This window comes from Bos taurus, chromosome 18 (genome assembly GCF_002263795.3).
Source record: "Bos taurus isolate L1 Dominette 01449 registration number 42190680 breed Hereford chromosome 18, ARS-UCD2.0, whole genome shotgun sequence".
Lineage (NCBI taxonomy): Eukaryota > Metazoa > Chordata > Mammalia > Artiodactyla > Bovidae > Bos > Bos taurus.
Genome location: NC_037345.1, coordinates 24,229,119 through 24,256,711, shown reverse-complemented (window position 1 = coordinate 24,256,711; position 27,593 = coordinate 24,229,119). Strand labels below are relative to the sequence as shown.

The 27,593-nt window shown below is 46.4% G+C and overlaps 1 protein-coding gene across 1 annotated transcript in view; it reads right to left on the bottom strand.

Moving 5' to 3' along the window:
- Positions 1 to 3,421: 3,421 nt before the first annotated feature.
- Positions 3,422 to 27,593, bottom strand: part of AMFR (autocrine motility factor receptor) — a 45,512-nt gene continuing 21,340 nt past the window's right edge. Inside the window, 8 exon segments of the mRNA NM_001045974.1 lie at positions 3,422 to 5,053; positions 5,983 to 6,167; positions 8,678 to 8,761; positions 10,812 to 10,946; positions 17,136 to 17,239; positions 18,974 to 19,164; positions 25,293 to 25,403; positions 26,259 to 26,392. Coding sequence (NP_001039439.1) covers positions 4,906 to 5,053; positions 5,983 to 6,167; positions 8,678 to 8,761; positions 10,812 to 10,946; positions 17,136 to 17,239; positions 18,974 to 19,164; positions 25,293 to 25,403; positions 26,259 to 26,392 — 1,092 coding nt within the window. The 3' untranslated portion in view covers positions 3,422 to 4,905.

Below are 27,593 nucleotides of genomic sequence, written 5' to 3'. Positions count from 1 at the left end.
TTTGAAAGGAAAGGAAGAACATTTCTCACATGCTTTGTAGTGTTAAAAAAAAAAAAAGAGGATAAAGGAAAACTCACCATCTCATCCATCTTTTTTTTTTTCCTTTGTGAAATAAACACAGGCCTGCAGCCTCGCCCACCCCACCCACCTGCAGAGGTGCCGCCTGTCCACACCCTGGGCGCTGGTTCCCGGGTGTGTGCTCAGGCCTGCTTTCCCAGTGCAGCCTCCACGCCCACAGCACCCCGCTGCTCAGCCCCGAGCCACTCAGACCACACGCTCACTCGGGGTTTGTACAGATAAAGCACAGCTCTCACTGGCCAGTAGCCGCCCCCAAAGGATACAGAACATATACATAACTAGAGCCCAGTAGAAAACAGTTTTCCCCTCACTCCCTTCCTACAGAGTCCCTTTATCATTTTTTATTTTTAGTTGTTCTAGGTTTTGGTTTTTTTTGTCCTGATGAGCACTACGCATTACACACCAGATCAGCTTTCGTAGTCTTTGGGAACCGGGTTGTGGTTTTTCCTGCTGACACGTTCGCTTCTCCGTCTCTCAGATGGATGCTCCGTGTGTGTGTGTGTGTGTGTGTGTGTGTGTGTGTGTGTGTGTGCACGTGCGCACACCCCTCCACCTTTTCCTTTGTTTCAGTGACCTGTGTTCGCTCTTTCTCATGTGGGGATGTTTGTGCTGCAGATAAAAAAACAAAAATTTTTAAATACCACAAGATGGAAAAAAAAAACAAAAAAAATTAAAAAAAAAAAGATGGAATGTAATGTTTACATGAAAGCCACAGTTCTCATGATCAGTCCAATGTCATTTCTACTTTGACTAGTATCCAAACCCCAAACCTCTTCACGGTTCACTTTTAAGACAATATTTGCTGAAGAAGACCAGTCACAGCCATTTCAGATAAAGAGGCAAAAAGACAAAACACAAAAAATTTAAAATGCAGAAGAAAAAAAAAAAAAAAAAACTTGGAAAAAAAAAAAAAAAGGAAAAAAAAAAGCCCACGGGTCTTTCTAAGCCTTTCTATTCCCAATCGGTGAGGTTTCTGTGATATCTTACACACTGCCAGTCTACTTCTCTGACTAATGGAAAATTCATGTGTAGCTCAATAAAGAGAATGTTTGTCTGTATTCCTGAGTCTCACCCTTGGGCTTCATTCTGACAGGAAAGGGAAGGAGGGACTTGACTGGGCCACAGACACTGGGAGGCTGGTGCGTAGGGCTTGTGAGTGCCAGATTAAGTCCCCTTCATCCTGGACCTTCCCCATGCCTGTGCCAGTGTTGCCATCAAGGGGGAACCGGCTGAGCGCAGCTACCTGAGAGCAGGGCAGGTAGAGGAATGGGCCACTCTAGCCTGCAGTGCCCCCTTCCTCCTGGTCCAGCACCCCCTCATTGGAAGGGCAGGTAATCCCAAGTCTCCTAATACGTGATCCTGTACCCCGGGCTCCACCACAGCATAATGGGTGGTCCCAAGGATGAGGCCAAACTGCCCCAGCCCTCTGCACCCAAAGGGTCATGTGCACTCAGTCAGTTCAGCCTCCCCTGTTGTATCTGGATGCCAGCAGTCCCCAGCAGGCCTAACACGGGACGACTGAGACCAGCACAGCCTGGCGCACGGAGTCGGTTCTCGATTCCTCTGGGTTGCCACGTTTCTGCTGCAATTAAACTGCAAGTCAGTTGAGGCCGGGACCTGGAGGGAACACAGCTCAGCAAAATCCTTGTGTCATGTCCTTGGATCACTTAGTAGCCAAGCAGTCAAGCGCTCCACCCAGGAGATGGCAGGGGCTGGGTGAGGTCAGTTAAGCGGAATCCTCCACATACCAGCAGCCCAGGAAGGCCTCTCCCTGGCACTGCCAGTGGCCTTTTAAATCTAGTGAGGATGGAGGGTAGGGGCTGATACTGACTGCTGCAGAGACCGTGGAGTAATAAGAGGCTAGTCCCCTTCTGTTACAAAGAATGGATCCAGGAGCTCCTGAGCCAGGACAAGCCTGCTGGTAAGCCAGCCAGGCCCGGCCCTCCCCCAGGGCTTTTCCCACCAGCTTCCCTCAACACAACTTATCTGCAGAAGGAGGCGCACCATCTCAGTTGATGGGAACCCTGTGCTGTCAGGACTTGACTGAGAAGCTTGACTTCAGGACACTGGTCTGGGGGGGTGGGGGGTGCGTTACAGATGAAAGGCTGAAGGATACCATGATTTCTACACATGGCATCACCTGAATTTCTCAAAAAAGGAGCCATAGGGTAACAGGGTCCTTGCCCAATTTGCTTGTGAATTCTGTAGCTAAAAACAAAAGACGTTTCTTTGCCCTTACTTAAAATGGAATCCAGAAGCATTTTGCTATGAAAGGGTGCAGGGAAAGACCAATTCAATTATTAGAACAAGACACGTGGGGGTGGAGCCTATGCGTCATGGTTTCCAGATGCTCCCCAAGTGACTCTAATGTGCAGTCAGGTTCAGAACCACTCCTAAGAAAAAGAAGGGGTGAGGAGACAGGAGATGAAGGTGTCCAGAGGCAGGCAGGCTGAGTTGTCCCTTGACCTAGCTGGGCAGCAGGGCCAGGGCTCCTTGTGCATGCGAGGCCCTGCTCCACAGAGCTCTCAGCTTTACCAGAGAGGACCAAATCTGCTGGCCAAAGATCGAAGAGCACACAATCTACCCAGCTCAAGTGGGAAGCCAGGTCCATGCGGCCACCTGCACACCCAGAATTCACATCAACAGAACTAAAATATCCACGAAGATCATGGATCTCTATGGTACATAAAAGCCTCAAAATTAGGAAAAAAACCAAACTGGGAACCCAAGATGTCAAAAGGGTCAAAAGAAAATGAAGGGAGTGAGGGAGACCACTTCCAGAAGAGCCCAGAGAGGGCAAGGGCACCTCCACCACCATTCACAGAGCACCCAAACGCCCTCTGCTTACAAACCTGAACCAGCTGCCTGGCCTCCACTGCGAGCACGCTGGAGAAGCTGGCACAGCCAAGGGGCTGGGGGCGGGGGGGCCTAGCATCCTGCCCTTGCCTTTAGTCTGTCCCAGATATCCCCAAGAAGTGACAGAAGCCAAGAGGCAGTAAGTGCACAGAATCCTCTCCTATGCAGGTATAAAATCTCAGGGTGAATTTAGGACTTCTCTTTTGGGCTCGTTTTAAAGGTATGTCTCTCCTGTGATCACTGTCATGCTGTTGTATTCCATTGTTTCAGGACTCTCTAAAATTGACTCCAAAACATTCTCTTTTCACACATCTGAAACATAAGAACACATGGAACTGGTGTCATCTTTAAAGGTGCACATCACACACACACAAAATTATAAAGAAAAACCCACCAACCAAAACAGAACACCCGAAATCAAAACACGACCTAATTTCTGCACTTCTGAAGAAAACTGCCTGAGCTCCAAGCCACACACAACACCACACTAGGACAGTTTGCTTTTTATTATTATTATTATTGTTGTTGTTTTACAGTAAAAACAAATAGCTATGCTCTCAGCAAAACAAATTTAAAAAGAAAAAAAATGACAGAAATTTACTAACAGCATTTCAAGATAAGGCTTTTGAAAGATTTATTGAAATAAATTATCTCAGCCTAAACACGTACTCATCGCTCTATTTTCAGTTACTTCTCAACATCCTAAAAACTTTGTTATGTAAAATACATTTAACTTTGCCAATTTTAGGTAATACTGGATTCTTCCCAAAAGGACTACCATAAAACTATGCTTTCAAACATTAAAAAAAAAAAAACCTTAATCCAGTAGGACATAAAACTGAACTATGTAAGCTATGATTGCGTGTTTCAAACCCTTCAAGTGAAATTTGTCAAGGATTTGAAAAAGTTCAGATCTGGGTCTGCTCCAAGGCAGGTGGACGCAACACCTTACCTTTTAACCAACACAGTTATGAAAATGAAGGGTTCCAGGGAAGAAAGATACAAAAGGTATCATTTATTTCTTCAATGAAGCCCTCCAAGAAGTACTCTCCCATCCCCCAAAGACCAAACCCACAGCCTTTGGCACTGCCTAATTGACTTCACCAAGGAATTAAAACCACGAACCAAAGCTTGCTGCTTAACCCTGTCAGTGCTGACCTTCCCCATGTCTGGGAGCAGGTGGGCAGGGGACATTGAAATACAGAGAGGAGAGGATGGACACGCAGGGCATACTCATAGATGGAGGAGCACCAGCATTAACTGAAGTAAAGCCAGCTCTGGACAGGGCTCGGAAAGTCCCGGATATCCTGGGACAAACTGTCACCTCCTCACACCACATCCCTGGGCTTTCCCCTGCTCTGCTCCAGGTATTGAACCAAACACGGTTTTTCCATGATGGCCCGCCGGCCCAGGGGTCCAGAAGCCCGTAGCTCTGGCCTCACTCTGACATTCTGAATGCCTCCTCACTAAGAACAGCAGCTGGACAGCAGAAATTCCCCAGCGGTGTGGAGTCAGGCTCTGGCTATCCATCTGCACGCTGCTTTGTATGGATCCCCCTGCCTCCAACCCCCATCTGCTGCACCACGCTTCCTGCCACGTTTGGAGCTAAAGACACCGGCATCTGTTATGACTTCTGCATAAGGCAGTCATGGACGTTGCCCGCTTCAGGTCTTTGGTTGCCCACTTCCTCCTGATCCTCCCCACTCCTCCAAAGTCCAGTCAATGCAGAAGAGATCATGCCTAGAGTTAAAATGTGCAGTGTTTCTAAGGGAAGAGAAATGTCACATAGAAAGTATTACAAAAAAGGATTAAATCTGTCAGCTGTCCAAACACTATTAAGACCACATGCTTTATACAGCGGTGATGCAGTCAAGCCCGCTTCTTCACACAGCAGGCACAACTGGGGACAGGCCTCTTCAGCAGGCCGGGCACGCGGCTCTGGCGGAGGCAGCCGAGGAAGGCAAGGCAGCGCTAGGAGGCCTGCTGCTTCTGAAGTCTCCGCTCGGCAGCAGCAGCCAGCATCCTTCGACGCAGGGTCACGGGGTCAGAGGTTGTCCCTTCTGAGGGCAGGCAGCTCTCTGAGGCTGAGTCATCTTCAGAGCTTCTGTTCAAGAAACGCCTACCAAAAACCAAAGGTGCACGTGAGGGACCCAGGGAGCTCTGGAAGGCAGGCATACAAAAACACACAACATGCTTCGGTAATTCCCCCTTCCCCGTCAGGCTACGAAGCTGCCACTCAGCACCACCCCATAAACGAGACACCCCGCCCTGAACGGAGGGGCGGAAGGTCTCTGCCGTGGAGGCTGCTCAGCCCCTCCCTCTCCTCCGGCCCCCCACCGCCCCCACAACTAACACACAGCGTGAAGTCTCTACTCACCAGCCTGGCGCTGGGCACCAAACCCACCCACGGGAACAAAACCCCAGCCCTGTCACCAAATGTTTAACTACCGAGTGCCTGCCAAGTCAAGAGAACACTCTCCCTCTGGCTGCCCCTACCCGGTGCTGGGCCTTGTGGGGATGTGGTGGGGATGTGGCCGGTGCTCCAGGGCTGGCCATGCACAGAGTGGCCAAGACGGAGGACTCGGGAGCTGGGCACCAGGCTGGCATGAGGCCCTCAAGGCCTTGGTTTCTTCAGCTTTAAGTCTGTTTAATGGGGATAATCACCGTGCTCCCTCTTAGAATTAAGAGGAAGAGAGAGTAGCTAACATAAAGGGTCTAGACCACACTGGCACAGAAGTGCTAACCACAGGAGTGTGGGTGAAAGTGCCCACCGGGGACGCTGGCAGCGCTGGCCAGAGGCTATCGGGTGGCCCAGTATTACCAGATCCTCTGGCTGGTGAAAGTGCCCATCGGGGACGCTGGCAGTGCTGGCCAGAGGTTACCGGGTGGCCCAGTATTACCAGATCCTCTGGCTTTTCAACAGAGACTTGAAATTGGAAACTGTAGGGAACAGGCGCTAGCTCTCCAAACCCAGCATCTATGGCAAGGGCTTTCAGGCCCCGGGCCTGGACGGCAGGTGCCCCCCAATGGCACCGCGGACCTGCTCACCTCCGCGCCTGCTGCAGGAGGTCATCCTTGCGTTGCACCAGCATGCGCTGCCTCTCGTCTGCGGACTTGGAGAAGCGGCTGCCCCGGGCCTCAAAATCCTCCCCCTCACTGGGCTCCGCTTCCAGCTCGCCGAAGTCCAACACCTCCTCCAGCCGAGGACTGAGGTCCAGCGGCACCCGCTCGGTCTGGACACAGGAAGCAAGGGGTTGCCATGAGCAATCCAGTCCCCACCTGATTGGAGCCCCTCGTGATGCTCTTCTAGACCCCAAAGGAGACAGGCTGCCAGGCAGGGACCGACAAACACATGTCAGCAGACAGGGGTTCTTGATGGGCCTGACTCACCACGGCATGTTTAACATTGGGGAGTAAGTGAAGGATTACTATATAGAAAACAGAAGCACCTTGAAACTGTACTCTCGGAAGACACACAAGTTAACTACTAATTTGTTCTGGGAATTTTCTGTTCACCACTACTTACAGCTTTAAAATTTCAACAAGTTACCACATGTACTACACAAATTTTATACCCTCATTTGACTCTGAGAACAGCTAGGCAGATAAGAAGGGTAAATTCTTAGTATCTTTTTTAAAACAGACATGAGATACTGTGCTTGAGTCACAGGATGTGATAATGGGGCTCTCTCCATTATAGCTGCAGCTGTGAAGGTCAGGACAGAGCCCAAGGCCCTCCGCAGGCTCGGTTAGGGGCCGTCTGTGTTGCTCGGGCTTCCAGACCCAGGCTGGCCAGCATCAGCCCAAGGCGAAGACAGAGTTGAGGAGCAAGCGGCTGAAAGGCCTATTTTTAAGAGTTTCGGGTGGGAGCGCTTCTCCAGCTTCTCAGATCAGCAAGGGAGGAACTTCAAGAGAATCCTGGGGCCTGACTTACATGCCCTAGATGTTGGGGGACATGGGGGCCGGTGATGACTAACACGCACCTGAGAAGCCTAACAGGAAGAAACTGGTTTGTAGCAGATTTTAAAAAGGCTTTGATGGGAGCAACTTTAAGGTCCGCCAACCATAAGGCACTGCTCTGTGTGCTCTGGGGAGGAGACATGGGTCCTACGGGAGGATCTAGCCCAAGGCTGCTGAAAGACTGCCCAAGAGGGCCACTGGAAGGGGTGAGGGGGCCCCATGAAGTAAGGGCTGGCTGTTGAAAGACAGTCCAAGTTCAAAGGAAGAATACTCAAGGTTTCTGGTGCTAGACAGGACAGAAAGCTCTCTAAAATAACAGCTGTAACACACCCACCCACCCACCCTGGGGTCACATGGCCCATCCTAACCCTCTCCCCTCCTGAGTCTGATCCTAGAGGAGTTGGGAAGAAGAGCCAATGAGTGGAGGTGGAGGAAGAGATGGAAGGAAGGGCATGGAAGCCCACCCTCAGGCCCCCACAGGCCTCCAAGCCTGACCCATGCAGGCCTGAGCTTGGGCAGAGGGAAGGCCTCGAATTAATGGGCAGAGCTGACTGGCTGACTGGGCTAAATCGAGGTGTTTATTAAATGACTGTCTGTTTTCCAAGAACTTATTATTTCCTGAGAACAGCCAAAAGTGTTATATAGCAAGCTTCTTTGTGAAACAAGTACTTTCCTTTGACTACATTAAAAAAGAAAAAAAAAGTCAGAAACCTTCAGGCTCGCTCTGAAAAGAAAGTTGGGAAATCAAGACAAATTGAATGTGCTGTACCCACCCACAAGGCCACCCAGTAAGCCCAGCCTCTAAATCAGAGCTAAGCCAGCTACAAAACCTGGAAAAGCAATGATCCCCTTCTTCAGAAGCCAGACACTATTTTACAAATACTGCACAACCCAGCTACAGATTCGGACATGAACATTTTAACTCAGCAACAGATCTGAAGAAGTCTTAGGAGTGTTTAGTGTTTCTTGTTTGTAGGGAAAGACATGTGAGGTGAAAGCGGCTGCTCCCAGAGCCCTGACTCCCACTGGAGGGAAGGCGGTGCTGTCCTCGGACCTCTTCCCTGTGTGGGGAGCCCCACACATCTCACACACACAAGGAAATGCAAAGACAGGGTTGCTTGGGGATTTTCAGTCCCTTAAGAAAGTTTCCAGCATGTATGGTCATCGATAAGCAAATGAGAATTACAGAAAACGAATGTGAACTGGCACCCCCAGGCTGTAGGGTGAAGAGCTCGGGGTGGAGGTACCTCTGCCCTGCACCCCGGACAAGGGAGCTGTTTTCGGTTGGGGGCACTCACCCCAGGTCACCCAGAGTGGTTATCTAGACAGATTTGGTTCCCAAGATAACCATGCTTCCCCCCATCCCGGGGGTCTCCTGTTTGTGAAATGTGTGGAAGTTCCTGCAAATGCTGAGCTCAACAAGAGAGGTGTAGGGGAGAATAACCTGATGACCTCGGCTCTGGAGAGTGGGCCCGCGTGGTCAACCCAAGTCCTGGGCCCAGCCCCACCACACCCTTCCTAGTGCTACACTCAAGTTCATGGTGGCAGGCCCGGCCAGGAGAGCATGGCCCCTTTCTCCTCCAGGTCCTGAGGACAGTCCCCAGGGAGTGGGCTGCCGGCCACACCCGGGCACAGTGAGGTCTGTTAGCCTCACATGCTGAGATAGGACTGGCACACGGCCTGCTCACTACTCGAGCGCTGTCACACCAACATCAGAGGTGGACGAAGCCCACCGCCAGGTGCCCACCCCACTCCTCCACGCTCTCTAGGGCACAGGCCTTACCTGAACAGAGGCTTCTCCGTCCTCCTGCTCGCCGTTTGGCCTTTCCACAGGACTGTTCAACGCGGGCCTGATGCTCTCTGACCGCTGAAAGAGAGACAGCAGCACAGACAATGCAGAGCCGCTCTGAACTCAAGGAACAGGTACAGGTGGGGCTGGGGGTGGTGGGGAGGAGCTACAGCCCCAGCAGGCTGAGTTCAACTAATCCCCGGCATCCAAGACATGAGAATGCTGGATTAATGACCCGACAAAGGAGTCTGAGGCCTAAGTCCGAGAGTTATCAGTGTTTAATTTCCCTTTCAGTAATAACAACTGCACGACAACAGCAAACGCAACAGCAGGACAGACAGGACACTGGAAAAGCCCTGCACGGTCATCTCATCCGCCTCGACATCCTGCCAACCGGTGCCGCTGTCCTCACGCTCAGCCAGGCTGAGCCCCCGGCCAACACGGCAGACGCCTCGGGACCTGCCCTCACCCCTGCAGGCCTGTCCCCTTGGTGCCGGCTGGCCGCTTTCTGTATTTCATCGCCCAAGGACTCACTCTGGCTGTGTGAGGGAACTCTGCGCTCCTCAGAGGAAGCCCTCTGCCGACAATGGATGGGAACTGGTGTATATGAATTCTGCACTGGATCCCAGAAGCCTCCAGCGGCCCCGAGCTCTAAACACCCTCGATGCTGACCTGCTGGACAACAAGTCCTTAACCCACCTCACGGTCCCACCTGCTGCCTGTGTTTCCTAGACTCCTTCCCATGGTTCCCAGAAAATGTTAGTCACTCAGTCATGTCCAACTTTACGATCCCATGGACTACAGTCCACCAGGCTCCTATGCCTATGGAATTCTCCAGGCAGGAATACTGGAGTGGGTAGCCATTGCCTTCCCCAGGGGATCTTCTCAACCCAGGGACTGAACCCAGGTCCCCTGCATTGCAGGCAGATTCTTTACCATCTGAGCCACCAGGGAAGTACTGCATGGTTCCCAGAACACTTCTCAAATTAACTACTGGCATCCAAATCCTTCTCAGAGTCTGCTCCCAGAGCCACAGCCAGTTCCTACAGGTAAGGAACACAGAGCCACCTCTAATACCTCAACCCCTTCGACTACCAATTCCAGGCTTATTCTCTCTCCAAAGATTCTCACATTTTAAGATTTTTACTAACAGATTTCCATGTTTTGGTATATAAAAACTGAGTGATTTTTTGGTATATGATAGCCTGCATGTGGCTCAACCACTTAGTCGTGTCTGACTCTTTGTGACCCCATGGACTGTAGCCCGCCAGGCTCCTCTGGCCATGGGATTCTCTAGGCAAGAATACCGGAGTGGGTTGCTGTTTCCTCCTCCAGGGGATCTTCCTGACCCAGGGATGCAACCCACATCTCCTGCATTGGCAGGTGGATTCTTTACCACTGAGCCACTTGGGAAGCTCTTATGATACTCTAATCACATATTCATTCCTTGGTCCTGCTGGAAAGCTTGTCTTTAAAATGTCAATAGTTCTTGTACCCATCGAAGAGGTTTTATGATGGGCCAGGAGACAGGACCTTTTTTTAAAGAGTCAAAACTACAAGCCTCACACAAAGAGGAACTATACCACTGGAAAGCTACACTGATGTGCAAAGCCAGCTGAGGACAAAGGGTGCTGTCTCCCACGCCAGGGCTGGCAAACCGCAGCCTATAGGACAAGTTACTCCAACGGTTTCTGTAAATAAAGTTTGACTGGAACACAGTCGCATACATTCATTTCCATATTGTCCACGGCTACTTCAGCACTGCAGCATGGAATTAAGAAGTTACAACAGATAACGCATGGCTTGCAAGGCCTAAAATACTTCAATCTGCTAGAAAAAGACTGCCAATCCTTGTCGAAAAGTGAACTGATACTATGACTGGTGAGGGCAAACTGGTTTGGGGTATACATCTGCATAAAAAATCAGCCAAATGTTTGTGTCCTTGTCTTCAGCCAAGCCTCCTGGATGAGTCTGTTCTCAATCATAATTTGGAAAGTTAGGGAATTTACAGAAACCCTTCATCAAGTCATAAATGATACTCAGCTGTTAAGTAACTAAAAAGTTAATTTAGAAGATTAAACCTTGGTAAGGACAGAATTCACTTGTCATGCCTGAACCCTCAGTTTACCTGTGTGGGAAAAGGTACTTGAATCCGTCCTTCCAGAATGTTGTCTGTTGTTATTTCAACTGAGCGTGTCAGCTGGAGGTCTTGTAGTACCAGGTGGTATGGCACCTGGGGAAACATCTCTTGAATCTGATGAGCCTGGAGGGAAACAAAGAGGCCACAGAAGCGGTCACTCCCAACAGTTACTCCCTGAGGTCACGGGGTGAGGCAGGCTCTGGGCAATGAACCCGGTGACCTGCCGTGAAAACACAAGGACGGGGGCCACTGCCGTGCTGCAGATCACCCTCACACTTAGGACTCCTCCAGAAGGCCAAACAGAAAAGTTGGTGACGGCATCAACTCCAAATAAAAAAAGCACAGAAATACGACCCTGAGGCAGACTGAATTAGAATATTTAGCTTTAAAAAGTGTTCATTTTATTCAATCCTGGGTTTTGGCACCAAAAAAAAAAAAAAGCTCAGTAACAGGATACAAACATATTCTCCTTAAAGTTATATATTCCTAGAAGGAACAATAGATGAAATTCAAATGTGTTATGTGAAAGATGTTCCACTCAAAAGGCTATGTGCTGTAAAACAGTGACAGTGTTAGTTGCTCAGTCGTGTCCGACTCTTTGCGACCCCACAGACTCTAGCCTGTCAGGCTCCTCTTTTCCTGGGATTCTCTAGGCAAGAATACTGGAATGGGTTGCCATTCCCTTCTCCAGGGGAATCTTCCCAACCCAGGGATCGAACCTGGGTCTCCCACATTGCAGGCAGATTCTTTACAATCCAAGGATTCCATTTCTATGACACTCCAGACTAAGCAAAATTATAAGGGTAGAAAACTTATAGGTGGTTCCGAGAGGCTGGGGGTAGAAGCAGAAGTGATTACAAAGGGGCACAATGGAATCTGAGGGGAGGGGGAATGGAGCTGCCCTGCATTTTGATTATGGTGCTGTTACACCACTGAATGGGTCTGACGAAACTCATAGAGATGGTTACTAAAAACTCTGAACTTACCATATGGGAGTTACACTTTGCCCAGCGGGGGCGGCGGGGGTGGGGAGGGGGTGAGGTGCGGCTAAGATTCTAAAGAATGTAATTGCTAATACTGCTCCAGAGCTAAAGTTCTCAAACTGCACTCTAGATGTGTCACAGAGGCCATCAGGGCTCTAGGTTGGCCACACGTACAGAGGGGAGCAGGCGGAGATCTTGCACGCCACCACCTGGACTTTCATTTGAGCAGCTCCACATTTTTTTCTCATGCATGTATATTTATTTTATAAATACTTATATTCAGGGTTTTATATGTGGAAAAAGTCCCAATGATCAAAAGAAAAAATGAGGAGGAAAAATATAACTGCCTCAGGGAGACAAGAAAGTCTACTGTTGGGAGAGGACCATGTTGTCGCAACTGTAGAAAGAGGGGGAATGTGTCTCAACGTCAGACCGAGAGAGGAAAGACCAGGCTGAAACCTGCTTAAAGTTTTGCTTGGGTCACTGTTGGGGCAGAGAGGGCAAGACACGTGTGTAGCACAGAAGGACCTGGTGCTCTGCTGTCCTGGGATCCCTGTATCGTTTCTATGAACATGAGTTGATAATCTTTCAAAACCCAGGTCAAGTCAAAGCTAACTGGGCAACAGTCCACAACAACCTGGATAATCAAATAACATTCTTCTCTATTCATAAACAGCTCCCTCTTCATTTCCCAAATAAAGTAAGTCCAAAGCATTTCTCCCAGAAAATGCAGCAAACGATACATTAGATCTTTATAAAAAATATATTGTGCCAGTAAATTAGTTGTGCTAAAAATAGACTATTCCAATCCACTGTGGATGGGGAGGAAGAACACCAGGACCTGTCTGTTTAGAATTCTAAACACATCAACTTCAAGGTAATTCTCATTCCTGGGAGGTTTATGCGCCCATGGATTCTGACTTTTTTTAAGGGGGCAGGTGAGGTGATCAGCCTGAAGAGCTTCAACAGCTGACTGAGCCTAAAGTACCCACGCAGAGCATCGGGGCGGCCACATTCCCAGGCCATCTGCCCTCACGACGTTACTCTCTCTCTCTCTCTCCGCTGATGACCTGACTGAGCGCTTCACTGAGACAGCAGAAGCCAGCAGGAAGCCTGGTCTTTTGTAATGGTCAAAATAATATACAATCACCCATCTTAACCATTTTTAAGTGTACAGCAGTGTTAACTACACACACACTGCTGTGCAAGACATCCCCAGATGCCTTCATCTTGGCAAGACCACAACTCTAACACCCACTTAATGGCAACTCCCCATCCCCCTTCCCCAGGCAGCCATTCTACTTCCTGTTTGTAAGAGTCTGAGTAATTTAGATACCTCATGTGAGTGGAATCATGCAGTATTTGTCTTTTTTGGTAATTAGCTGATTTCACTTAGCACAATATCCTCAAAGTTTTTTGGCTGGCTGAATCATACTCCCATTGTGTGAACAGACCATTTTCATAATCCATTCATTTCTTATGGACACGTAGGTTGCTTCTACCTAAATGGTTACTATGAGCCATGCCTTTAAAAAAAAAACTGTTTCTCAAAATGACATGCCTGCAGCCATGTCCATTCGTCCCCCAACCAAGGTGAACGAATGCCTCTCTCCTGGCTCTGGCGCCCAGCCCATCCTCCACCTCAAGAACTGTGCCTTCAGTTAACTTTGTTCTGTACCATCAATCTCTCCCCATCTAGTGATCATTCCTATTTGCAAACCAAGCATGCTTTAGAATCTTTTTAAAAAGACTCTTGGGTACAGAAAAGAACTAAAAACAGAGTCTCAAAGAGAGATTTATTTGTACACCCATATTCGTAGTCCCATTACTCACGATAGCTAACACATGGAAGCAACCCAAGCGTCCACTGACAGATGAATGGAGAAGCCAAATGTGGTCTATCCATACAAGCGGATATTTATTCAGCCTTAAGAAGGAAGGAAACTGACACATGCGACATCACAGCTGAACCTTGAGGACACAAAGCTTAGTAAAATAAGCCAGTCACACACACAAAAAATTTATGATTCTGTTTAAATGAGGTCCCTAAAGTCAAATTCATAAAGAAAGGAGAATGGTGGTTGCCAGGGGCTAGGAAGGAGGGAATGGAGAGTTACTGCTTATTGGGTTAGGGCTTCAGTTTTGTAAGATGAAGAGTTCTGGAAATGGATGGTGGTGAGAGTTGCATAAAAACATGAATATACTTAATACCATTGAACTGTACACTTAAAAGCGGTTAAGGGTATGGTATGTGACTCACTGGAAAAGACTCTGATGCTAGGAAGGATTCAGGGCATGAGGAGAAGGGGGCAACAGAGGATGAGATGGTTGGATGGCATCACTGACTCAATGGATATGAGTTTGAGCAAACTCCAGGAGACAGTGAAGAACAGGGAAGCCCGGTATGCTGCAGTTCATGGGGTTTCAGAGAATCAGACATGACTGAGCAGCTGAACAACAAACAACAAAAAATAGAAGAAAAAAGATGGCCCGTGGGGAAAAGAAAAAGAATACACACTTCGCGCTTGCTTCTGTGTGTATGTAAACACTGTGAAAGAACACAACACAGAAAAAACTAATCAAAATTGTTATTCCCTGAGAGGAGGGAGTCTGGGCAGATGGCGGCAAGGACAGGAGTGTGACTTCACCAGATACTCTACAGGTTTTGTTTTTTGATTTTGGGGGTGTTTTTGGTCATGGCTCAAAGCAAGTGGGATCTTATTTCACTGACCAGGGACGGAACCTATGCCCCTTGCAGTGGAAGTGGAAGCATGGAGTCCTAACCACTGAACCACCAGGGAAATTCCCTACAGGTTCTGAAATTTGTGGATCAATGAATGGCCTGCTCAAAAATCTTAAAGAAAAAAAAAATCAACCAAAACTCCTCTGATGGCACACCCCTATTAAGCAACCACCTTACTTCTTTGTACCATCTTGTAACACACTGCCAGCTACTGAGCGTCTTCAGCTCCCACTCATTTTCCCATCCAATAATCTAGAATTCAACCCCTCAAGCCATGGAAACTGCTTGTTCCTCTCCAGCTGATAACCACTTCCACTCTGCCACACTCAAGATGCATCTCTGACTTCATCTGCTAAGAACTACCACACACCTGACCTGCCTCTTCTCCTGCGGTTTCCTTCCTTCCCAATCGCCGCCACAGCTCCTCTCTCTCTGCCAGACCTCAGCCCTGAGCCCTCTTCTCTTCGTGAGCCACCTTCTTTCCCCTGAAGAGATCCAGTCCCCTACGACGTAAAGCTCCCAAATGTTTCTCTCCAGCTGGATCTCTTTCTTGAGGTCCGCAACTGTCTACCTGACATCTCTACTTGGCTGACTCACGGACACCCCAACATCCCCGGCCAAACAGAAGGCTGAGGTCCTTCACCTGCTCCTCCCTCAGTCCTGCCCATCTCAATACCTGGTACAACTGTCTGCTCGGTTGCTTAACGAAAACCAACCCTCCCCTCGCCCCACTACCCTACATCCAAACCAAAAGCACTGTCAAGTCCTATCAGTTCATTTTCAAAAAGCCTTCAATCTGCCATTTCTTTTCATCTTAATTCCCAACACCCTGGTCCAAGCCACCATCCTTTTTTGCCTGAACTACTGCAACAGCCTCCTAACTGGTCTTGCTGGTTCCATTTCCACCCCGTAAATGTCATTCTCTCAGAAGTAAATTATCCTCTTCTAACGGTCCTATCAGTCACAGTCACCTGGGGGAGGGGAAAAAAAGCCCCAAATGGCCCACTAACAGTCATTTCATTACAGAATCCAAACTGCACTGTGGCCTACACACCCCCACATGACCTGCTCTGCAACCTCGATTATGTCACAGTCTTGCTTTTGATCCACACGCTCCAACCACAATCACTTCCCTTAGTTTCCAGAACATTGTCACCTCATGGCCATACACCTGTTTCCTCTACCTCCTTTTCACCGTTCCTGTCTCAGCTTAAATATCACCTCTTGAGTCTTCTCTGAATGTCTCTTCTAGAACAGTCTGTGCTCACCACTCAACATGACCTGCCCTACAGCCTGCAAAGCCCTCATCCCCACTGGCAATGACCTCATCTGTGTTTACAGTTGGTCTCCCTCTCTCCCCACATGAAGAAGTCACACTTCTCGAAAGTAGGACTCCTGTCCACCCTGTTGACACTCCAGGTGCTACGCAATTTGTTGAAACAGCACAGAGCCCATCTTAGGAACAGGCTTTCTTACACATTTGTTGAATAAATACACTAAGATAAGTTAATGGACAAACAAATGAACCAATGACTTTCTAAAGTACTGGCCAGGCCTGCCCATGTCAACCAGAGGCCCTATTCGGGCAGGAATAACACAGTTTAGATTTTTAAGACTCTTGGATTTATCATCATAATGAACACTAAATTTCATTAGTGAATTAGTGAATCAGTGAAGATCAGATGACAAAGCTTTAGAAAATACACAGAATCTTCAAGTATTTGGACAATATCCTTGAATGAGCCAAAAGCATGCGCAGCATCTCATGGTGTGTGTGTTTGTGTGTACAAACACACACACTTACGTCCACAGCCATATATGCATGTATAACGGTGTGTGTTAATGTATACTCAGTTATTTATTTGGGGAAGGGAGGAGATGGAGTCAAAATAACACATATGGTAGGCCTACTACAATTTTTAACAAAAATCATATCATTCACTCAAGTCAGTAACTCCCCAAATACTGGTGGTGAAAATTAAGAGGCGTCCCAAGAATAGCGAAGATCACAAGAGTGCCCCTAGCAGTGCTCAGAAAAGGGCACATTATCTGCCACATCAGTAAAACGAAGGCTCGCTTCCAAACCAGTTTCAATTTTTTTTCTTGGTAATTATTTAAATTTTGTTTTAAAGTTCTTACATTATATCAATTTCTGCCATACAGCCACGCAAATCAGCCATAATTATATATACATACGCCCTCCTCTCCTAGCCTCCTTCCGCTCCTCCGGTCCCATCCCTCCGGGTGGTCACAGAGCGCCACACTGGGCTCCCCGGGCTGCACAGTAACTTCTCAGCAGCTCTCCACCTTACACCTCTGAGCGAACACGTGCTGATGCTGCTTTCCCCACTCGTCCCACCCTCTCCCTCTACATCTGTGTCTCCATTCCTTCCCTGCAAGTCAGTCAGTTTCAATTTTAGAACACAGGCATTGACGTGGTCCCAATGAATACGATGCCCCTGAAAACCCTGTCATTTTGCCAGAGCAGAGTGAGACCAGCCAGGTCACGCACATGGCACACGCTCTCCAGCATCTCCTTCCCTCCTGATTAATAAGCTCCATCTAAAAGCAGCGAGCGCTCCTTACCATTGCATTGAGCTGGGAGTTGCTTGCCTGTGTAATGCCTAGAATGTTGGTGGTGTGCATCACTTCGACTGAGAAACTCGGCAGCCAACTCGCGATCCGGGACCCTGAAACAAACGAGAATCCAGGGCAGGTTTTAGAGGCCTCCCTCCTCACGTTAGCTACCACGTGAGTGTCACTACTAGCCGGGCTTCCTTTACACCAGGCCTCTGACCAAGTGTCAATTCTCACTAAAACCCCACCTGGGTTTATTATTATTATTCCTATGTTACTCTTCTCAGGGATTTGACTCCAGTGCTCCTGCTGGTCCCCAAGGCGCTCAGAAGTTAGGTAACTTGTCCAAGATCCAGCATCTAGTTACGGTGGCCAGGACCTGAAGCCACACAGTCAGGTTCCAGGACACTTCACTGCCGGGCTTGCCCACGCCCCAGTGGCCCTGGACCCACACAACACACCATCCCTCCCACAGCCCGCACCGTCAGGAAGGTGCTCAGGGCTGCAAAGTTGCTACAGGAGCCGACCTTTCACTCTTCTCTTCACACTACTCATAAACACTACTCATCAGGGGACATCATTTTCATGAAGTAGTTTCTACTTAATAATCTGGTTTAAAGACTTTATTTTTCTCATTCAAAATGCTTCTCCAACAGCACTACAACACAGGCTGTTGGACTAAGAAGTCTGCTGCTGCTGCCATGGCCCTAAGGAAGGGGAACCTAAGCTATAAGATCATGGGTGTCGGCACGAAAACAGTCCCATATCAAGCCACACATTTAAGTAGGATTCCCCTCTCCTTCAGAAAGGAGCACTGAGGCCAGCAGTGTAGAACAAGCTCAAGGGCCACTCAAAAGTCTTGCCTGGACAGTTTGTGCCCAAGAAAAAGCTGGATACCTATTTCATGTACTTACTAAGGAGAAATAAAGTTGCCTTTATCAATTTAGACTAGGTTTTCAGTAATAATTCACAAAAAATAGCTTACATAGCCAGAACCCATGTCCAAGATCCGCTTGTCTATTTCAGAAGTCTGACAAGGAAGAGGCCTTAATTAGCAGCCACAAAGCAGCCCCTCTACACCTGCTCAGCCAGCCGGCGGTCACCATCCCCTCTTCTCAGAGATGGACTCCGCTCCTCTGGTCCTTCCTATCAGGGATTTCAACGTGTTGCCACTCCTGCTGTGCCCCACCCTTGGAAACTCAAATCAGAGATGGGAAGAGCAATCTTCCTAAACAAATAGTCTAGGGATACCTACTTTAGAGTAGGAAATATGAACTCAGCATTTAGTGGTATTGAAACTGATGAAAATCAGCAATGGGCCAATGTAATGTGAATTAAGGAATGATAAACCAGTTCCTGATATGGTGCCCATGATCTTAGAATTTTAAGTGTCGTTTTATCATGAATACAACTCTTTCCAACATTCTGGAAGACTGAACATTCATATCTCATGGACAAAGCAAGAGGCTTCCAGCTCTGATTCTCCTCCTAGTACTCACTGGAATGACTGTTCAGTGACCCTTCATTACAGGCTTAAGTATTATACCAGTGTAATAAATTATTAGCAACGGTTAACTATTAAAGTGATTAAGCTCACTCCTGCAGGCACGGCTGATTCAACTGTAACTGCTTTCACCTCCCTGGACCCCCTTCCCCGCAATTCACACAGAATCTAGCGAAGTGCCTGGTATAGACTAGCCTCAGTGTTACCCATACTCACTGAACACTGTCAATTCAAACTGAAACGTGTTATTAAACTAGCCCGTACAGGACAAGTTATAATGAAAACAGTGTCCCCTAAGAGGAGAACACCCTGTGGGGGGTTTTAGAGGTTGAAACCAACTAACCGTCGAAGTGGAAGAAGTGATTGTGTTGGTTTAAGCGAGGTCTGCCTTCGGCTGCCGCCACAGGAACCAAATTCTCATCCAGGTTCTCTCCTGGATGGTCTTCCCGGACACGATTATTGTCAGCAATGTTAAGAGACATCCTGCATGTGGGGCAAGAGGTGTCTTGTTCTAGCCAGGAACGAAGACAGGAGCTACCAAAAAGTCCAAAATAAGATATTCTTAGCATATTTTGCAAGAATTCACCAGAAGTATTCTGAATATATCAGTGAGTTGTAATTTTACTTTCTATTCACCATTAGCAAGATTTAAACGTTGAGAAACACTTGCTGACATTACTTCTGGCCCTGCTTCACCCTAATGTACTTCTGGTGTATCCTGCTCTGAACATCAATTTGTTAACGTACATGGTCATCTACAAGTTCCCAGGCATGACCCCTTTTTAGTAAGACTTCCTCATACAGCTCACCATTTTCCTCTCCAGCTCAATCTGACTAACTTCCAATCCAACACCCTTGCCTCTCACGTCTTTGAATCCTCTATTCCAATGATCCGTTCTCTTACTCTACTTTAGCTACGCATTAACCCAGACTTTATTTTTCTGGGCTCCAAAATCACTACAGATGGTGACTGCAGCCATGAAATTAAAAGACGCTTACTCCTTGGAAGGAAACTTATGACCAACCTAGATAGCATATTCAAAAGCAGAGACATTACTTTGCCAACAAAGGTTCGTCTAGTCAAGGCTATGGTTTTTCCTGTGGTCATGTATGGATGTGAGAGTTGGACTGTGAAGAAGGCTGAGCGCCGAAGAATTGATGCTTTTGAACTGTGGTGTTGGAGAAGACTCTTGAGAGTCCCTTGGACTGCAAGGAGGTCCAACCAGTCCATTCTGAAGGAGATCAGCCCTGGGATTTCTTTGGAAGGAATGATGCTAAAGCTGAAACTCCAGTACTTTGGCCACCTCATGCGAAGAGTTGACTCACTGGAAAAGACCCTGATGCTGGGAGGGATTGGGGGCAGGAGGAGAAGGGGACGACAGAGGATGAGATGGCTGGATGGCATCACTGACTCGATGGACGTGAGTCTGAGTGAACTCCAGGAGTTGGTGATGGACAGGGAGGCCTGGCATGCTGAGATTCATGGGGTCGCAAAGAGTCGGACACGACTGAGCAACTGATCTGATCTGATCTGGTCATAACCTTGGCCTTCTCATTAAATTTGTGACTTCAAAGCTCTTATTCCCCAGCTTACTATCTCTCTGCCAGAAGAGTGTATGACAGTAATGTTCCAAAATAATAAATGTGGAAATTCAACTCTATCACATTTTGAAATAATAAAGTACCTATAATTCCTGTTTGTGATCATGCAACTATTAGCCAAATAAATTATATTTTTAAAAGTTCACGTCCCTTTAATCAACACCCTTAAATCACACTTCTAGTTATACCAGCCTTGTGTGGGGCTCCAAAAGTACGTAAAATCCTTGCCTTCCAATAATGCTACAGGTGAAACACATTTTCATAAGCAAATCTAATTTTACTTCATACTTCCAGCTCAAAGGGATCAGTGACCTAAAGGTAAGGGATAAAACCATAAAACTATTAAAAAAAACTATCATGAACTCAGATTTGGCAAAGGATTCTTAGATCTGACACTCAAAATGTGAGCTACAAAAGAAAGAATGGGTAAATTGGATTTCATTAGAAAATTAAAAGGTACACATCAGAGGCTATTACCAAGAAAGTGAGAAGACAAGCTACCAAATGGGAGAAAATATTTGCAAATCATACATCTGATAAGGGTTTAGTATCCAGAATACATAAAGAACTCTTACAACTCATCAACAGAAAGAAAAACAACCCAAATAAAATAGGATAATCTGACTTCAACATTCTCCAAAGAGAATGCACAAACACACCAACAAGCATGTGAAACAATGATCAGCATCACTGGTTAATAAAGAAAAGAAATGCAAATCAAACCACAATGAGAAACCACTTTACAACCTTTAAGATGGCTATTATCTAATGTAAAATGTAAACAGGTATACTAGCTATAGAAAACAGTACGATAGTTCCTCAAAAGCACAGAATTATCACATGACCCAGCAATTCCACCTCTGGGTGTATACCCTAAAGAACTGAAAGCAGGGTCTTTTTTATTTATTTATTTTTTTAATTTTTATTTATTTTTAGTTATTTAGTTGCAATGGGTTTTCTCTGTGGCATGTGGGATCTAGTCCCCTGAAAAGGGACTGAACCCAGGTTCCCTGCATTGGGAGCTCAATGTCTTATCCACTGGACCACCAGGGAAGTCCCTGAAAGCAGGGTCTTGAAAAGAAATGTGTACCCCCATGTTCGCAGCAGCATTATTCATGATAGCCTGAGAAGGCAGAAACCACCTAAATGTCTGTTGACAGATGAATGGAGAAACACAATGTGATACACACACACAATGGAATATTGTTCAGCTTTAGAAAGGAATGAAATTCTGACACATGTTACAACATGGATGAACCTTGAAGACATTTAGTTCAGTCGCTCAGTCGTGTCCTACTCTTTGTGACCCTATGAATCGCAGCACGCCTGTCCATGGACAGGCCTCCCTGTCCATCACCAACTCCCAGAGTTCACTCAAACTCATGTCCATCAAGTCGGTGATGCCATCCACCCATCTCATCCTGTCGTCCCCTTCTCCTCCTGCCCCCAATCCATCCCAGCATCAGGGTCTTTTCCAATAAGTCAACTCTTCCCATGAGGTGGCCAAAGTATTGGAGTTTCAGCTTCAGCATCAGTCCTTCCAATGAACACCCAGGACTGATCTCCTTTAGGATGGACTGGTTGGACCTCCTTGCAGTCCAAGGGACTCTCAAGAGTCTTCTCCAACACCACAGTTCAAAAGCATCAATTCTTCGGTGCTCAGCTTTCTTCACAGTCCAACTCTCACATCCATACATGACCACTGGAAAAACCATAGCCTTGACTAGACGAACCTTTGTTGGCAAAGTAATGTCTCTGCTTTGAATATGCTATCTAGGTTGGTCATAACTTTCCTTCCAAGGAGTAAGCATCTTTTAATTTCACGGCTGCAGTGACCATCTGCAGTGATTTTGGAGCCCAAAAAAATAAAGTCTGACACTGTTTCCACTGTTTCCCCATCTATTTCCCATGAAGTGATGGGACCGGATGCCATGATCTTAGTTTTCTGAATGTTGAGCTTTAAGCCAACTTTTCCACTCTCCTCTTTCACTTTTATCAAGAGGCTCTTTAGTTCCTCTTCACTTTCTGCCATTACGCTAAGTGAAAAAAGCCAGACATAAAAGGACAACTATTGTGCGATGTGCTATTGTGTGATAGCTGACAGAAAATAGAAAGGTAGTTGCCAAGGACTGAGGAGAAGGGGAGACTATGGAGTTATTGTTTGAATTGTATAGAGTTTCAGTCTGGGAAGGTGAAAATGTTCTGGAGGTGGATGGTGGTTGCCCGACAATGTGAATGTACTCAATGTCACTAAACTGGTACACTTAAAAATAGTTAAATTGTAAAATTTATGTTAGGTAAACATTTTCGAGGGTTTCCCTGGTGGCTCAGACGGTAAAGTATCTGCCTGCAATGCAAGAGACCTGGGTTCAATCCCTAGCTCAGGAAGATCCCCTGGAGAAGGGAATGGCCACCCACTCCAGGATTCTTACCTGGAAAATGCCACGGACAGAGGAGCCTAGTGGGCTACAATCCATGAGGTCACAAAGAGTTGGACACAACTGAGCAACTAACACTTTCACTTCATACATTTTTTACCACAACAAAAACATCACATTTGAGAACTATCATTAAAAAAAACCCCACCATAATGAGATACCACTTCCAACCAAAATGGCTATAATAAGAAAAAACAGAAAACAAGTATTGTTGAGGATCTGAAGAAACTGGAACCCTCATACATTGCTGATAGGATGTAAAATGGTGCAGCTGCTGTGGGAAAATCTGCTGGTTCTTCAAGGAGTTAAACATAGAATTACCCTATGACTCAGCAATTTCACTCCTAAGTATATACTAAAAAGAATTAAAAACAGGTACTCCAACAGATACAGATATCTGTTCACAAATGTTTATATTAATAACAGCATCATTTGGAATAGCTAAAAAGTGGAAGAATGGAGGGTCCATCAATGGAAGAATGAATAAATAGGTTGTTCAATTATTATAAAAATGTTTAACTCAGTCATAAAAAGGAATGACGTACTGAAATATGCTACAACTTGGATGACTTTGAAAATTTTATGCTTAGTAAAAGAAGGCAGTCACAAGAAGTCACATATTGTATGATTCCTTTCATACGGACTTTCCAGAAAAGGCAAACCCACAGAGACAGGGAGCGGATTACTGGCTGCCAGGTAATGTGGAGAGGAAGGAATGGGGAGTGACTTACTGTAACGGATATGGGGGTTATTCTGGGGTGATGAACAAGTTTTGAACTTGCAGAGGAGTGGTGGCTGTACCACATTGTGAATGCACTAAATGCCACTGAATTGTATACTTTAGGACTGCTGATTGTATGTTATATGAATTTTGCCTCAATTTTAAAAACTAAATCCTAAAATTAATCTAATTAAATGCTTGAAAACATTTCTTCTGGAGTGAAATATACTCTTTTGAGTTATTCTTCCAAACTTTCTCCAAGCTCCTTAGGAACTATCTGAAAGTTTTTGAGAAATGCGTGTGTCTCTGGTCTTTCAACCTCATCAATCAGCACCACCATCCATCCAGTCGCTCAGCCGCAAAACTAGAAGAATCCTCGACACCTTACATTCCCCACTCTCTCACAGCCAGTCTGCACCAGGTGCCTCCTGCTCCTCCTCACGCCTGTCCACCCGTTCCTGCCCCTCTTCCACTGCTCTAGCTCACACGCCTCTCGGCGCCCATCTGAACCCCAGCAGCCCTTACTAACTGGCCTCCCTGATCTTCCCCAGCTGCATATCTGACCTTGAACCCCTACTTTAAAACCTTCCACTCCCCTCAGTTCCCTGCAAGGTGACTCAGGCCTGTGTCTTCTGCCTCAGCAAACACCACTCCCCCCTCTGACATTCTGAGCTCCTGGCACATGGGTTCTCTTTCATTCCTTGGATACTCCCTTTTGCTTCAGTAATGTTCCCTCTGTCTCAAAGGCTCTTCCACCTGATCCCTTCTTCTAATGCCTTCACACCTACTCACTGTCAGAGTCACCTTCTCCAGGTGTCAGATTGCTTTGTCACAAGCTCTCAAGGACCACATTCCCTTTCTTTAGAGCACTTGTCTCAATTTATCCTTACATGCTCATAAACACTCCTGCTTAATTCATGTCTGTCTCCTCCATTAGGCTGAACGCCTTGTGAAACAAAGACCACCTCTGTCATTTTAACATTATTTCCCAGAAGCCAACTCAGTAGCCAGCACATTAAAAAAAAAAAAAATCAATAAATTTGTTGAGTCATTGATACTCCAGCTCCAAAGTCTTTCTAACATTAAAAAGGAGAAGAAAAACTATTTGGGAATACAAAATAAAGAAAGGAAGATTTAAAGATGTAAAGATTATAACTTTCTCAATATGCAAGACTGATCATAGATACAAAAGGTCAAGAGATACCTCAAGGTCTGTCAACATGAAAAACATCCAATCTACAAACAGAATAATTTAGGATTTAGGTTGAACAGTCACAGTCCATATGAGAGCTCTAAAAATGAACAACATTAGGAGGTGAGGACCGCAACAGCGAGAGACAAGGGCTCACAGGGGACAGAACCTGTACTGCACACAGATCTAGTCCAGCCGTGGAGGTGCTGTAATCCCTGATGATAGTCACAGTTCCAGGCTGCTTACTGTCTCTGGTCTGATCCCCATCCCATCACACCACCCTGGTGTGTGTTTCTATGTTGCTTCTGGGCATGCGTGAAATGCACAAATAAATATTCTCACCCCAAAAAAGGTGAGAAAAGGGAATAAGCTATTGGAAAGCGAGGATTCCTCCACCCCTTTGTTTTAAGTCTTAGGGGCCTATGTGTTATACCTCAGAGCTTACACAGAGAAGGAATGTGAAGACAGCTAACACATCCAGAAATTGAGATGGCAAACTGAGTGGGGAACAATCCTGCCGTGTAGGGAAGAGGCTGAGAAACAAGGCAGACACCCCCAGGCCCCCCACCTGACTCAGTACCAGCACCTTGGCCAGTCTGAGGGAACGCGCCCACTCTTCAGCTAAGGTTGGTCTTAAGCCCCGGCACAAGAAGCATCCTCGTGGCCTGGACAGAACACCAGTCCCATGTGGCCCCTGCCAAGCTCCTACTTGTGGAAAAGATGTCCACAGGGCAGTTTCCTCGCAGCCTGCATGGAGTCCCAGCAGATGGCGCAGTCATCGTTATTGACAGCCAGCTCCTCTGGAGTTGCCACTGCAAACCTGTAAGGAAAAAAACGGAAACCATCGCAGAGGGCACCTGGCAGGGATCTCTGTCAATCCCACAAATACTGAGCATCACTTGCGTCACAGATTTCACCTTTCTAGCAGCACACTTACAGAGGAATCATGTTCACCATGAAATCTCCACCCACGGAAACCATGACAACCACGCTCTCTCCAGAGATCATCAAACAGCAGGAAACCAATACACAGAAACCGACTGTGTCGTAACACGACGGCCCTCGTTAGTGATGACATGAGCGCACATTTCTGGGTAGATTAGAGGAGTTAAGACACCTCAGAGAGCCAAACTGCTCCCCTGGACACAAAAAGGATGCCTGTTAACCTCACACCATTCAGGCTTGGTTTAGCCTCAGGATGCCAAGTGAACAACCTCAGTGAGGTTAAGAGTATGAGAGACAGAATGTGTGTTTGTGTGTGTCTGTGTGTGTATGTAAGCATGCATGTGTAAGGAATAAAAAGAGCAGAAGCCCAAGGAGACTTCCATTTAATAATAATGATGATAAAAATAACAATGTAATAAAAGAACCTAATATTTACCCAGTACTGTTCTCAGTATATTATGTTCATTATCCCACTGAATCCACCCAACATTCCAGGAAGAAGGTATTGTTATTATCCCTAGGCTTAAGCAACCCAGGCACAGGGAGGTAAGTAAATTGTCCAGAGTCACACAGTAACTAAGTGGGCTTCACATCTAGGCAGTCTGACTCCCGAGCCTGCACTTTTCACGATTCCATTAACAGCTGAAAAAAGCGGGGATATAACCCGGGATCTGTTATTATTAAAGATCGCAAATGTGTTAACATGGGCGGCATCAACCTGCTGACTCACCTGGCTTCCATGTTTCCGACCACTCGCAAATAGTTCTTGTGCCGGCGGATGCGACGCTGTACTTCGTGAAACAGGTAACGCAGCTGCATGAAGATGACCAAGCTGGCCATGGACAACCAGATGTTGCCAAATAACTTGATGAGAGGGACAGAGAATAAAATGTACAATAAAGGTCAACGCGAACTGGCTAGCACCAAGGGCCAAGGCAAGCAACGGAAGGTCTGAGTCGTGGGTAAAGGTGAGCAGGAGCAGCCACTGGGGAAGCAAATGCGCATACTCCTCTCACGACTCTCAACACTGCCCATGCTCTGGGGCCTAGTCATTCCATCCACAGCCATCTGTTCTGAGGAGCTCATCAGAAAGTTTAAAGCTTTATGCCAAATGATGTACATTCATGCAATTATAAAACAGAAAACCAGGAAACAGACCAAATGCCCAGTAGGGGAACAGTTATACTGTGAACTCACATAATGTAATATTGTATACTCATTATATGTATCATAAAATATAATTATATCCTATTATATTTTATATATAACATTTTGAAGATTAATAATATGGGTAAATAATATTTTAAGTGAAAAGAGGAAAAAAGTACTTCAAAAAAAACTAACATGTGACCAAAAAATTATGTAAAGATGTGAAGAGGCAAACAACTGAATAAAATCTAAATACCCTTATTATGGGAGCAGGGTGTTCAATGGCTAGGGGTCGGGGACTGAAGGAAGGAAAGTGGTCAAAACGTACAAACTTCCAGTTGTAAGATAAAAACTTAGTGGGGATATAACATACGACATGATAACGAGTTATAACAGTGCTGTATGCTGCATTTCAATCAAATCATCATACCCTGTCGTGGAATTTTTATCTTAAAGGTATCAAAATGATTGAGAAGAAATGTTGCTAGCACAGGAAGATGCACATAATACAACAGCTACAAAAACCTAAGCTATAGGCCCGATACATGATGAATATATGGCTCTGAATAAATAAAGAAGCAGTAACCACAAAAAAAAGTCAACACTTAACTTTTGACATTTGTTGGGGGGGGGCTTTTTTTTTTTTAAAGTACGTTTTCAAAGTCATTTTTAAAAAGTACACTTAGAAATGTGCTATGTTCAACTCTCAAATTTTTAAATGCTACTTTGACCGGCTTATGATATAAACAAATTGCCCACCAAACATGTTGATTCTCACCATTCTGAGATCACTGAAGTGCTAACCAGGGAAGCAGGTTTTCAACATGGTGATTTCTTGCACACCAAAATAAAATGCAAACAATGAAGTAGGAGAAATTAAGAATAAAGACTTTGCTTTTAATTACAAAGGTGGAAC